The sequence below is a fragment of the Cynocephalus volans genome, chromosome 12, assembly GCF_027409185.1.
Source record: "Cynocephalus volans isolate mCynVol1 chromosome 12, mCynVol1.pri, whole genome shotgun sequence".
Classification (NCBI taxonomy): Eukaryota; Metazoa; Chordata; class Mammalia; order Dermoptera; family Cynocephalidae; genus Cynocephalus; species Cynocephalus volans.
In genome coordinates, this window is record NC_084471.1 from 4,475,647 (window position 1) to 4,487,776 (window position 12,130).

At 60.9% G+C, this 12,130-nt stretch overlaps 1 protein-coding gene across 2 annotated transcripts in view; it reads right to left on the minus strand.

Moving 5' to 3' along the window:
- Positions 1–12,130, minus strand: part of GRAMD4 (GRAM domain containing 4) — an 89,418-nt gene that overhangs the window by 3,941 nt on the left and 73,347 nt on the right. For both annotated transcript variants that reach the window (XM_063075120.1, XM_063075121.1), the window contains exons 7-17: positions 11,835–11,860; positions 11,154–11,245; positions 9,632–9,723; positions 8,613–8,661; positions 7,396–7,467; positions 7,074–7,117; positions 6,896–7,005; positions 3,233–3,393; positions 1,477–1,621; positions 824–917; positions 53–137 (exon numbers count right to left, since the gene is read on the minus strand). In XM_063075120.1, coding sequence (XP_062931190.1) covers positions 53–137; positions 824–917; positions 1,477–1,621; positions 3,233–3,393; positions 6,896–7,005; positions 7,074–7,117; positions 7,396–7,467; positions 8,613–8,661; positions 9,632–9,723; positions 11,154–11,245; positions 11,835–11,860 — 970 coding nt within the window. The remainder of the gene's footprint in view (positions 1–52; positions 138–823; positions 918–1,476; positions 1,622–3,232; positions 3,394–6,895; positions 7,006–7,073; positions 7,118–7,395; positions 7,468–8,612; positions 8,662–9,631; positions 9,724–11,153; positions 11,246–11,834; positions 11,861–12,130) is intronic.

Consider the following 12,130-nt stretch of genomic DNA (forward strand, 5'->3'; position numbering starts at 1 on the left):
TCCTAAAACCAGAAGGGAATAAAAGAAACGCGGGCAGGGGCAGGACACCAACCTTCTGGATGTCTGTGATGTCCACCAGCCTGATGACTTTATTCCTCTTCGAAGACCCAGACCTGGAGCTCTCGAAGCACAAGTAACTGGACGGGAGGAAATGAGCATGACACCCCCTCCCCACCAAACACAGCACCTGTGAAAGACTAAACACCACCGCCCTGTGCTAAACCTATGACTCTCGTCTCATGGCACTAAAACCCAGGGATACCCAGCAAGAGCCGCGGGAGTCCCTGAGGCCCAGCCAGGGGTCTCCCGGGCCAGCTCCTTCAGCAAGGCGGGGGCGAGGGAAGCTTGGGGCCTCGGCCACTGCTACAGGTGCGTGGGATGTGGGGGCCGAGGGCCCCACGAGGCTGAGAACAGACACCCCCACGGCTGAGGTGGGCTCGCTAGGACAAGCCATCTGTACAGCCTGGCTCTAGCAGAGGAAGGGCAAAGCCATCTGTGGACTGCTGCGTCCTAGACAGACAGCAACAAGGACCTGGGCCGTGGCTCCAGCAGGTCACTGCACAGCCCCGTCCTCGGGAGGCTCTGCCCCGACTCCCCGAACAGCTTTGGCCCCTGTGAGCACCGCAGACGAGACAGAGCGGCCTCGGTGCTGCCGGCCAGGCCTCGACCGGCTTGGAGGCAGCGTGTCCCCCCAGAGAGCAGCTGGCACGAGCCCACAGCTCCAGAAAAGCAGCTCGCTGGGCCTTGGCCGCCCTGATCGGGGCCTCCCGCGCCCCGTGCCCCGCCGCCGCGCTCGCGTGTGCAGCCCGGGGGCCCCACTCACTTCTCCGTCACGTACAGGACCCCGTTCCTGATGTAGTCCGTGGGCATCTTCCGGTCCCTGTTGATCAGGCAGCAGCGCCAGCCGTTCTCACACGCTGTGGAGAGAAGCCAGCGGCGACCTGTTGCCCTGGAAACGCCCCCTCGCTCCGAGGACGCCCAGTGGGCCTGTGTCTCGAAGACGCGAAGATCCGTCTGCCCCACGAGACGACGCCCGCCGCGAGGGGAAGGACGGTCGGAGGGAGGCAGGCGCCGCGCTCCCGGGCATGCGGGGGATCAACAGGGAGGCGCCAGGTCGGACGTGAGGCCGGGACACCGACCGCGCCTGCACCTCCGCGCCGGCCCACGTGCCAGGCGGCAGGACGGGCTCCCCTGCACTGTCCCTCTCGGAGCGGCTGCTGGATTCTGCTGTCCAACCACGTGGTGCGGGGAAGGCCGACTCTCCACGCGGCACGCCCACCTCCACCCCACCTGGGATGTCCCCGTGAGACCCCGGCTCCTGTGCCACCTCCCTCGGGAAGCAGGATGTAGACACCCCTCCCATGGGCTCCTGCAGCCTGTCACCAGGCAGGGTCAGCCCTCCTGCATGGCTGCGCCCCGCCCGGCCTTCCATCAGCACCTGTGCAGGGGTGGGTCACGGACGCACGGCACACATACCCGCCAGGGGACGCTCATTTTCGGTCAAGTTGAAGATTTCGTGGAAGTTGCCCTTCTTGGTGCTGTGGAAGCGGCCGGCGTCATCCTCTCTGCTCAGGCTGGCAGGCGCACTGGACACGTAGCTCCGCGATGCGGCTGTCTGCAGCTGCCAACCGCACCCACGTCCCACTCAGGCCTCTGAGGGGGCGGCTACCACGCCACACATGGGCCTCCTGCCCACACCCAGGTGCAAACGCAGACACGCCAACGGGCACACACACCCTCTCAAAAGCCATAGTCCAAACGTGGGGGCAAAGTCTCCAGGGCCCCTGCTGGGGTAGTCCTGCACCACCCCAGCTCGGCCTCTCCTCTGGGCATTAATAGGAGAGGCCAGCAATGCCCCCCACCCCCAATGCGGTGGCTGAGCCTGCACCTGGCATACTCCGCCAAGGACACTGCTGCCTGGCCTGTGTTCTGCGCTGAGGCACTTAAAATCAACATTTCAGAAACCAAAACTGGCCATGAGATGGGCCAGGGAAAACACTGGAAAATCAGCCACCACACAGCAATGGCACAGCACCAGGTCACAGCAGGCCAAGGGGACTTCCACCCAGACACCGTACCTTGTCATTCCCTGACAGCTGGCCAGAAAGGAGACAAGAGACACACATGTGACCACAACAACAGGAAAACTGGGCTCCATGTGCCACAGTCATAAACACACCGAACTTAGCAGAGCTGTGAGTGCAGACACCAGGGCCGTGGGACACCTGGAGGATTGTTCCCATCCTGGGAAGCCGAGGCCCATGTCCTCCCTCCCCTTCGCTCTGAGAGTGGCCAGCACTAAGTGGTCTTGATCCCCAGTGAGGCCCTGTCCCAGCCACCCTGGGCAAGATGGGCACTGGTCCCCTCTCACACTGGCAGGGGCGCCAGGCTGCCTGTGCCTTGTCGTGACCAGAGCCCACCAGACAGCTCCTGAAGTGCAGGCTGCGCTGCACCTGGCAGGCCCCTCGTGGCTGAGTTCGGGTTCCCAGCAAGCTTTGTTGTCCTAGAACCCAGGGTGTAACCCACACTGGACCCAGAGTTTCCCTCCGACCCACAGGGGCATCCACATGTCACTGTGACACCTTCTCCCCAGAGGACAAACACTAAGGACTGTGTTCCAACCTCACCTCCTTCAGGAAGCCCTCCTAGACCTTCCCACTCATCAGAAAGGTCCCCAGGAGAGCCCCTGGGCCCGCTCATCCTTCATGTCCTGACTCAGGACACTGTCCGATGCCCACAGGGTCTTCCACCGTAAGTGAAACATGGGCCCAGTACCAGCCTAGGGCATGGGTTGGGCCCTTCTCAGGTGCTGCTTGGCCTCCATGCCTGAGCCTCACAGTCACGGTCAGTACGGGGCGGCACCCACACACACAGACGTCACTCCCAGATCTCCCACGTCTCCGGGTCTCCCATGTCCCCAGGGCTCCTGGCTCTCAGCCCCACCTGCTGCCTTCAACCTGGCTCAGTGGCACCCTGCTCCCAGCAAGTCTCCGCAAGAGGGTCCCCAGCGGCCACTAGGCACTGGGGGCCCCAGCCCAGCCCCAAGCACCGCACGCCTCCCCAGCAGCCCTGGGCTTACAGGACGAACAGGCCTTAAGAACAGCAGTGCCCAGTAACGAGGAAAACCTCACAATGCTTTAAGTCACTCGTTTCAAGGGTCCCGTAAAATCTGAGAAATGTCAGCTTCCAAATGAGACCCCTCCTGCGCCCCACCCCAGCAGAGGCCACTCACCCTGCGCGACACGGCGGCGGCACTGCTGGAGCGCTCCTTGAGCTGGGGGTCGGTGGGGAGGCTCTTCCAGATGATGTAGGGCGTGTCGTACTTGGCTCGCAGTCGTGGGCAGCGTTTAAAGATAAAGTCGATGAGGAAAAACTTGATGCCTGCGTAGAGCCCTGCAAGGGGAGAACCAAGTCCCGTTTCACCCAGAACTCTGCACCCGTGTCCCAGCACCGTCACCAATGCAGCCATCAGAGCTCCTCGGAAGGGGCACAGAGAGGCCAGGACACTAGATCCAAACCCACAGCGCATGAGGGGGTGGTGACCAGAGAGCCCTGCCCCAAACCCAGGTCTGCGACCAGGCGGAAGGCCCTGGGGGGGGCAGTCAACACAGGGCAGGGGAAGGAAAAGATGAAGCCATCCAGGGTGGGGGGAGCACATTTTTATATTTTGTTTCCTTAAACCCAGAAGTGGCTCAGCCCCCAAAATAAAATTCTCACAAAACAAGAAAACCACGAGTGACCATCCCTCTGACGGTGATCTGAAGGAGAGCTCAGGAGACCTGTCCCAGCCTGTCCTCCTCTGGGCCACACCCTTCTGTGGCCGGGGTGGGCGGGCAGTTCTCATGGCCGTGGGCCTCTCCCTGGGTCAGTTGCTCCGTGCCAGCCCAGGCCCCCCAGACAAAACTTCACTGCCCACTGAGGGCTTTTGTCTTTGCCCCCAAAGCCACACCATCTGTCAGCCCTGGTCTTCCCAGTGAGGGGTGTGGAGGGTGCCAGTGAGAGACTTGGGGCCCCTGCTCAGATCTGGCCTGCTGCCAAGGCCCCTGCCCATTCACTGCAGGCTGGTCATGTGCTGGCTCCAGGCTGGGGACACCAAGGCTAGGAGGGCCCTGCTACCCTCAGAGCTCAGGGTCTGCCTGGAGGGGAGAGTGCAGCTTGCTGGGGGGAGCAGGCTGAGTGGGTGGGAGCAATCCAGTGGATTTAGGGCCATGAACTCGGCCTCCACACCTTCCTAACCGAGCAGGACCACACCTGGGGTCTGAATGCAGCCCTCTTCCTCCCTAACCTGCTGAGGCCTCTAGCCTGGGGTGCAGTACCCCCCTCGAACTTGGGGTTTCAGGGACCATTCCTATAGCCTGACCCCCTACCCAGCCCCCACCCCCAGCTCTGCCCACTCAAGCTGTGCTCCAGGGGCCTCGGAATGTTCCACACACCAAGCTCAGCATCCTCCCACTGCTCCCTCCCCAGCTTCCCAACAGGCTCACTGGACACCTCCTGATGGCCCCCTCTTCCCCTAATGCTGTCGCACCTCTCCCTGCAGGCCACCACCTGAGCTCCCTCCTATCGCCCCCTCCCATATCCACACCCTAAACCCTGAGCCCAGGCCGGCCACTCCCAAGCAGGAAAGTCAGGCCTCAGGTGAGTCCTCATCTCTCTGCCTCCCCAGCCTCACTCTCTTGTGACTTAACCAGCCCCTGGTTTGAAATACCAGGACAGGACCATGTCCCGCACATTCAGACCTATGGCTGAATTCACCTTCCCACCCAAGAATCAAGCAACTTATGCCCCCTTCCCCAGTGTGCCGCTCCTCCCCTTCCCCGTGGCACTGAATGGAGCCATCACTTACCCAACAGTTCAGGAGAGCCCTCAGCATCCCCTGGACTCCCTCCCTCACCCCAGTCCCATCCACCTGCAAATCAGTGGATCTGCCTTCCAAACAGGTCCACTGCCAGGGCCCCACCCATTCCCACAGGCCCCACCCCAACACAGGCCACACCCACATCACAGACCACACCCCAACACTGGCCACACCCACAGACCACACCCCTAACAGGCCACACACCCAACACTGACCATACCCACTCCCACTGCCCACACCCCTAACACTGGCCATGCCCACAGGCCACACCCCAACACAGGCCACACCCACTCCCACAGGCCACACCCCAACACTGGCCATGTCCACAGGCCACACCCCAACAAGACCACACCTACACCACAGGCCACACCCACAGTCCACACCCCTAACAGGCCACACACCCAACACTGACCACACCCACTCCCACAGGCCACACCCCAACACTGGCCATGCCCACAGGCCACATCCATGCCACGGGCCACACCCCAACACTGGCCACACCCACAGACCACACCCCTAACAGACCACACACCCAACACTGACCACACCCACTCCCACAGGCCACACCCCCAATGCTGGCCACACCCACAGACCACACCCCCAACAGGCCACACACCTAACACTGACCACACCCACTCCTACAGGCCACACCCCCAACACTGGCCACGCCCCAAGACCACACCCACACCACAGACCACACACCCAACACTGACCACACCCACTCCCACAGACCACATCCCTCCCACAGCCACTCCCTCCCGCAAGGCCACACCTCCACAAGCCCACGGTTCCTGCAGGCCACACACTCTCCACGAGGCCACAGCCCCCTACAGGCCACACCCACAGGCCACACCCACTCCCACAGGCCACACCTTCTCCCAACCAAACCACACCCTTTCCCACCCATTCCATGCTGCTCCCCATTTTTCCTGACACCCCACTTTGTTGACCTGCCCCAAACACTTCAGAAATGTCCCTCCTTTGCTTGAACACACACATGTATACCCTCCATGCCACAGCCCCTCGCCACGCTGTCTCCCATCTGATCCTCTTCACCTGGGTGACCCCCCATGCCCACGGCCTCTCTCCTGAGGCCTTCCCTGACCCATCCCCCAGCTCTGTTTTTCTCCCTGGCACTAAGGCACTGCCCATCCCCTGACAGTGCCTGTTTATCAGCTCAGGGTCTGTCTCCCCATTTAGAACACGGCCGTGGGAGAGTGTGCTGCGCCCCCTTGCCAGTGCCAGGCACAAGCTGGTGACCCAGGGCAGCACTAGCCAGCACCCCATGACCCCACCTGGCAACAGATGCAGGGACCAGAGGTCAGCCCCACCAACGCACACACCTCCTAAGCCAGGGAGGCACATCTGTCTGCGCAGCCAGCACTTGCTGGGGCTGCTCCAATCTCCCACTGCCCAGACCAGACACAGCAGCCCCTGCCTGCAGGGGGGTCTTGGGGGTCTGAGTTTCATGTAATACGAGGGTACTTGGAAAAGCTTGTGGTGAAACAGCACTGAAAAATAATACGCATCTCCCATGAGCTTTTGCAGGGCCGTGTATCGGCGCTTTTATGTACAGGGACTGGAGGAAGCTGTGCCTTTGTTTTTCATCTTTGTTAGACATTTTCACATAAACTTACAAACCAAGTCAGACTTTTTGATACTAACTCCTAATGTTTTGATTCTGGAAATATGCTCAGGAAAGGAGGGGCAGGGCTGGGACCCTCCATTCCCTCCCTCCTGCCCAAGAGGCACAGCTGGGCAGGAAAACAGGGGGCCCTTGAGCAGCAGAGGATGAGCTTGATCGAGAAACGACCCATGCCCCTAGACTTCAGATGGACCTCATTTCTCCCAGATGGGAACGTTTTGGCCAAAAACAGAGGCAGAAACGCCCGTGTGAGCTGAACAGCTGGCCTGGCTGCAGCTGGCACATGGACGCTCAGCAGACATGCCAGGCAGGTGCACGAGGACACCGCGTGCCCTCTCCCGATGCTACATGTCACATGGTCGCGCTGGCCTGGCGGGCAGCGCTTCTCTTACCCACGGCGAGCCCCACCAGGCGGTAGGGGAAGAAGCAGGAGGCCAGGAAGGCAGCCCACAGCGCCACGTACAGCTTCTGCGTGATCTCGGGCTGCACCCACATGAACAGGCTGCAAGGAGACGGGCGGCTCAGGCGGGGTGGGGCGCACCCGGCCCAGCGCTGGGGGCCCCGACTTACTTCTTGATCTTCTCCAGGATGTCAGCCATCTTGCCAAAGAGGTTCTGTGTGAGAAGAAACCGCAATGATGCAGACCCTGTCGCCACCCAGAGCCGGGGTGCCTGCCACCCCAGGCCTGGTCAGAAACAAAGGGGACTGCACTTGACCCAGCTAGAAGGGGCTCCTCTCCACACAGGGCAGAGGGCCACTCCCCCAACTAGGCGTGGTTGGTAGTAACATCTAAGAACGGGCAGGGTGACTGCAGGTGCTGTCCCCATCCCCACCCCGGGCACTGGCCAGGCCTGCGTGGAGACGCCTCTTAGTGGGAGCCCAGGGACAGTACCTGGGCTTTCTGGGCGACGTCCAGCACCAGCTGGAACTTCTCAGACACAGTCAGATCTTCCTTTGGAGGTTCCTTCAGTCAAAGGGGAAAGAGAATTTTCCACTGAAATTTAATAGTTCAGAAAAATTACTGACAACACAGCATGAAGGCCTCCCAGCCCCAGGGACCTGTGGGTCACTCTGCTGTCCCTGCACAGCCAGAGGGGATGGGACCCAAGCGTGAGGATCACACCCCTCTGGGCTGATGGTGAAATCTCCCTTCGTGCCCACCCAAGGCTCCCAAGAGGGAGGTCAGCAGAGCAGCTCCCACAGTGGCTGAGCTGAGGCTCTGACTCTCATATACAGCAAGATGCGTCTGAGAGACCACCTGGCACCCGGCTCCCTCACCTACAGGCAGGGAAACTGGGGTCCAGGCCAGTAGGGGCCCAGCCTTCTCATGCTTGTCTGAGTTCACACATTTCCCCATTCAATAAGAACCTCCAGAGGGGGGCTGGTCGGTTAGCTCACTTGGGACAGTGAGGTGCTGTTAACACCAAGGTCAGGGGCTGCAATCCCCGTACAAGAACCTCCCACGTACCAGGGCTGGGCGGGCACCAGCCCACCTCCTCTAAGTCGCCTCCCTGACCCTGTGTGCTCTGTGCACGCGGGAGGCGCTCAAATATCTGACCAGGCCCAGGGAAACACTGTGGCCTCCCTTCTGCCCATGCCTGGTGGTTCTGCCCATGGACCAGAGTCTCCCTCTAGAAAACACTTCTGAAAAGGGCCAGGTTGTACATATCTTTGGCTTTTCTGGCCATGTGGTCTCTGTTACAGCTATTCAACTTAGCACAAAAACAGCCATTCATGTAAATGTATGGGCATGGCTGTGTGCCAATAAAACTTTATTTACAAAACCAGGAAGTGGGCCAGATGTGGGCTCCAGAGTCCCAGGAGGGAACACATCTACTTGTCCAGCCCACTGCTCACCTCCCCACCCAGGGAGGCTGTGGGGGTTACAGTGGTCCCCCACCCACACCACGTCACATCCTAGATGGGAAGGATCACCTAGCAGGCCAAGGCAGGGCAATCTGCCTCTCACGCAGCCCTCCCAGGCCCTCTCCTCCCCAACTCTTCTTGCCCGGGCAGGGCTCCTGCTGGGCATGCACACAGCACCCCCATGGTGTAAGCCTGACCCAGTGGAGACAGATGGAGAAGACCCTTCGCCCTCCCAGGACTTACCACGGCTTCGGACACTTCGGGCACAATGCTCCACTGTATCCTCCAGCCCCTGGCAGACAGAAGCAAGGACACAGCTCTAGAACAGCGCTGTCCACAGGTGGTGCAGCCAGGGGACAACTCGTCACCAGCCCTGCACTCCCAGCTGGGGAAGCATGGGAAGAAGGGCCCCCGAAACCCCCAGCCGCTTGCCTCCCAGACCACCAGGGCCACTCCCCAGCTCCTCCTCTGGGGGCCCTCCTGAGGGAGGGGACACATTTAAAGTCAGACAGAAGTGAGGGGAGAGAAGCCGTTCAATCTATATCAGCTGAAGCAGCCACAGCAAGTGCTTCAGCTGATCCTGCCTCAGCGCTGGGGACTAATGACTCCTCCAAGGGTACTTAAACGTTTTTTACACAAAACATTTTCAAATGAGCCAACTTGAACGGGCACAGAAAGCACCTGGAAAAGTGAGCGCACAAAAGTGCCAACTCTAGAACAGCTGTGTAAAGGTGTGGGGTCGGGGCTCAGGTCTCCAGCCCTGGCACAAAGCTGAGGTTCACTCCTCAGGGACAACTGTGAGTTAATGCAACAAGGGGTGCACCCGAGCATGGGGGTTTGCCCAGAGAGGTCACACTGGTCAGGCTCGGAGGTTGTCATGCAGGTGCGCTGTCTGCAGACCACTCGCACTCTGAAATCCAGCTCCTCCCCAGCATTTCCGTCACAGCAGAGGCCCGCCATGAACCTTCAGTGACCCACCTGCTAGGGCTGGAGACAACTTTCCTGTGTGCTGGAGTGACCCTGTGGCTGGCACTGGTGGCCGTCCAAAGATCTGCTGGCAGCATGGGAACTACCTGCTGCTGCCCCAGCAAACCAGGGAGCATGTGGCCATCCGGCCTGGGGGTTTCCCGAGCCTGGCAGAGGACAACTCCCCAAACGCCAGTGTGCGACACACCCATCTTGCACCACGGTTTCATGTACAGGGAGGCAGCAGTCATGCACATGGCAGGTAAAGCGGCCACGCCGCATATCAGCTCACCTACCTGGCTATGAGGTAATTGAGGGACAGCCTCAAGATTGCTAGAAACAGGAACATGGGGACAGCCCAGCCGTGCCACACGGCGTTCATGTACACCTGCAGCAGAGGGGGCGGGGGGCAGACGGTCAGACACCGCGTCCCTCCCTCCTCCCCTACCCAGCAGGGCTCAGCGGGGACCTGGCCCCTGCAGAGCTCCACACACTTGGGAGGAGGCCAAAGAAGGGCCGCTTCCTCGGCGAGGGCTGCTGGTGGGAGAAAGAAACCCACGCAGAGCGGTGGACGCGGAAGCTGCCCTGCAGGGGCAGGGAGTGATTTGTCCCGTGGAAGCAGCTGCTGCACACAGCAGCCGGGATCAGAACAGGAGAGTGTCCCCACGTGGGGTCCCAAGGGGTGGCTTCCACGCACTGCACTCGGCCATCACCAGGGCTCAGCATGGCTGAGGGAGGCATCTGACCACTGGCTGAGAACATGCCAGTAAATTTCTGCCAGGGCCACCTTCATCCCGGGCCCCACCTGTGCCCAGCGCAGAGCAGATGCTCAGGGAGGGGCAGGGAATGGAATCCCACTGAATTCAGCGGAGTCCTGGAAGGTGGGTCTGAACTGTGTGGCTCATCTCTTGACGGTAACAGACCCAGACAGTGTAAAGGTATCTGAGGCCCCGCACAGCAAAGCGCCTGTGAAGGGTGGTGCCACCCCAACCTTCATCTGTGAATGTGCAAAGTGCCCCGCCTCCCAGGTGGACAGTGAGTCCCTGGGGCAGGCACCCCTCCAAGGGCTTCAGGGACTTGCCCAGAGAGCCTGACCTAGGGCCAGAGCAGTTCTCGGGACCCTCCGTGCTGTGGCCATCTGAGGGACCTCTCCAGAGATGGGGCCCACCTGGCAGGACGGTGCTGCCTGTGGGAGCTTTGGTAGGTGCCCAGGGCTGTGGCCGCCCCCTCTCTGGTGGTGGGGGGCAGCCTGCATCCTTCTCACACCACAGAGAAAGGCAGGAGGGTCTTCCTGTGCATGGTGGCGGCAGCTGCTGTAGGACAAATCCCAGCAGGCTGGGCTATGTTCCCAAAGCCCCGGCAATGCCAGCCCCAACGTCCTCTTGTCCCTTCCCAGGACTGGTGGGTCACAAAGGCCAGGCTGGATCCCCTACACCATGTTCCTTGTCAGGAGGCTCCAGCGCCAGAAGCTCCGTGGGTGAGGCCTCCAGTCCCCCAGGGGCAGAGGAGGTTTGCAGCCGTCATCCTCTCCCCATCCAACACAGTAAACCAAACGGTAAGCGTGCCCAGAGCCCTTTCCTGAGGACAATGCTGTGAGCCACATGCCTGTTCAGGGACCCCTGAGTGCCGCCCTGGGCCTCACCCAGCATCTGCAATCCACATGACAACTCTACAGCTGGGTGGGACATCCCTGTACCCAGTTTACAGATGAAGAAACTAAGGCTGAAAAATACTCCTTGGGCCAGAGGAAGTGCTGCCTGGGGGGGCTGTCCCCCCGCTTGGCACCACACCCACCCTGCCCTGTGAGGAGCCACTCACGGTGAAGGCGATGGCAGATGTGTAGACGGAGTACCAGTCGGATAAGGCAGAGAGGTTCTTCACAAAGTTGGTGACAGGCTTGGCACCTCGCTCTGGGGACACAGCACACCCCGCATCAGCCCCACTGTCCACCCAGCAGGCAGCTCCAGCTGTCCCCCCAGGTGCACCTGCAGGGTCAGGCTGGACCCAGCTTGAAGCAAAACCGAGAGGAGCTGCACCAAACCCGAACCCAGGCAGCTCCCGGTGTGCCTGGGCCGAGGCCAGTGCCCCGGCCGGCACCGTCCGCTGTCCTCGCAGGGAAAGGCCACCTGCCCTCCCCCATGTTGTGTCTGCAGGATGAGTTTCATTCACATTCCCTGGGGCCCAGGAGAATCTGAGGAAAGCATCGTTGTTCATCCCAAATGCTGGGCTCCACCCTCTCCCAGCCCCCAGGTGGCTGGGTGGGCCTCGGACAGACTTCCAACACGGCCTTTCCCAAAGGAGGGCTGGGGCAGGAGCCTTCCTTGAGAACCTCTTTCTAGAGAGACGTTCGGTTCAGCTCACGACCCCAGAATCCCTGAGCCAGACACCCCCACCCCCACCAGGCACAGTGGGCACCCCTCACCCACACCGGGCACCACAGGCACCCCTCCACCCCCACTGGGCACGTGGGCACAGCCACACAAAGCTGCCTGCACTTACTTAGCCGTCTCATGTTCTCAGTTAACCTAGGAGAGAGGGGAGAGAGATTAGCGCCTGGTGTGAACTCATCAGCCAGCCCTGCGTGCCACGATGCCCACACCCTGCTCACACGCGGGGAGCAGGGAGGACATCCGAGCTCCGGGGACCCCTCAAGTGCAAGGAACACACATGTACGGCGACACAGTACAGCACTGAGCGCCACAATGGCCCTCGCCGCTGCTCCCTAAGTCAGTAAGGCAGGGGCGACTCAAATACAGAATGGCTTCCTGTCCCTGCTCATCTGTCTTTGAGAGCAG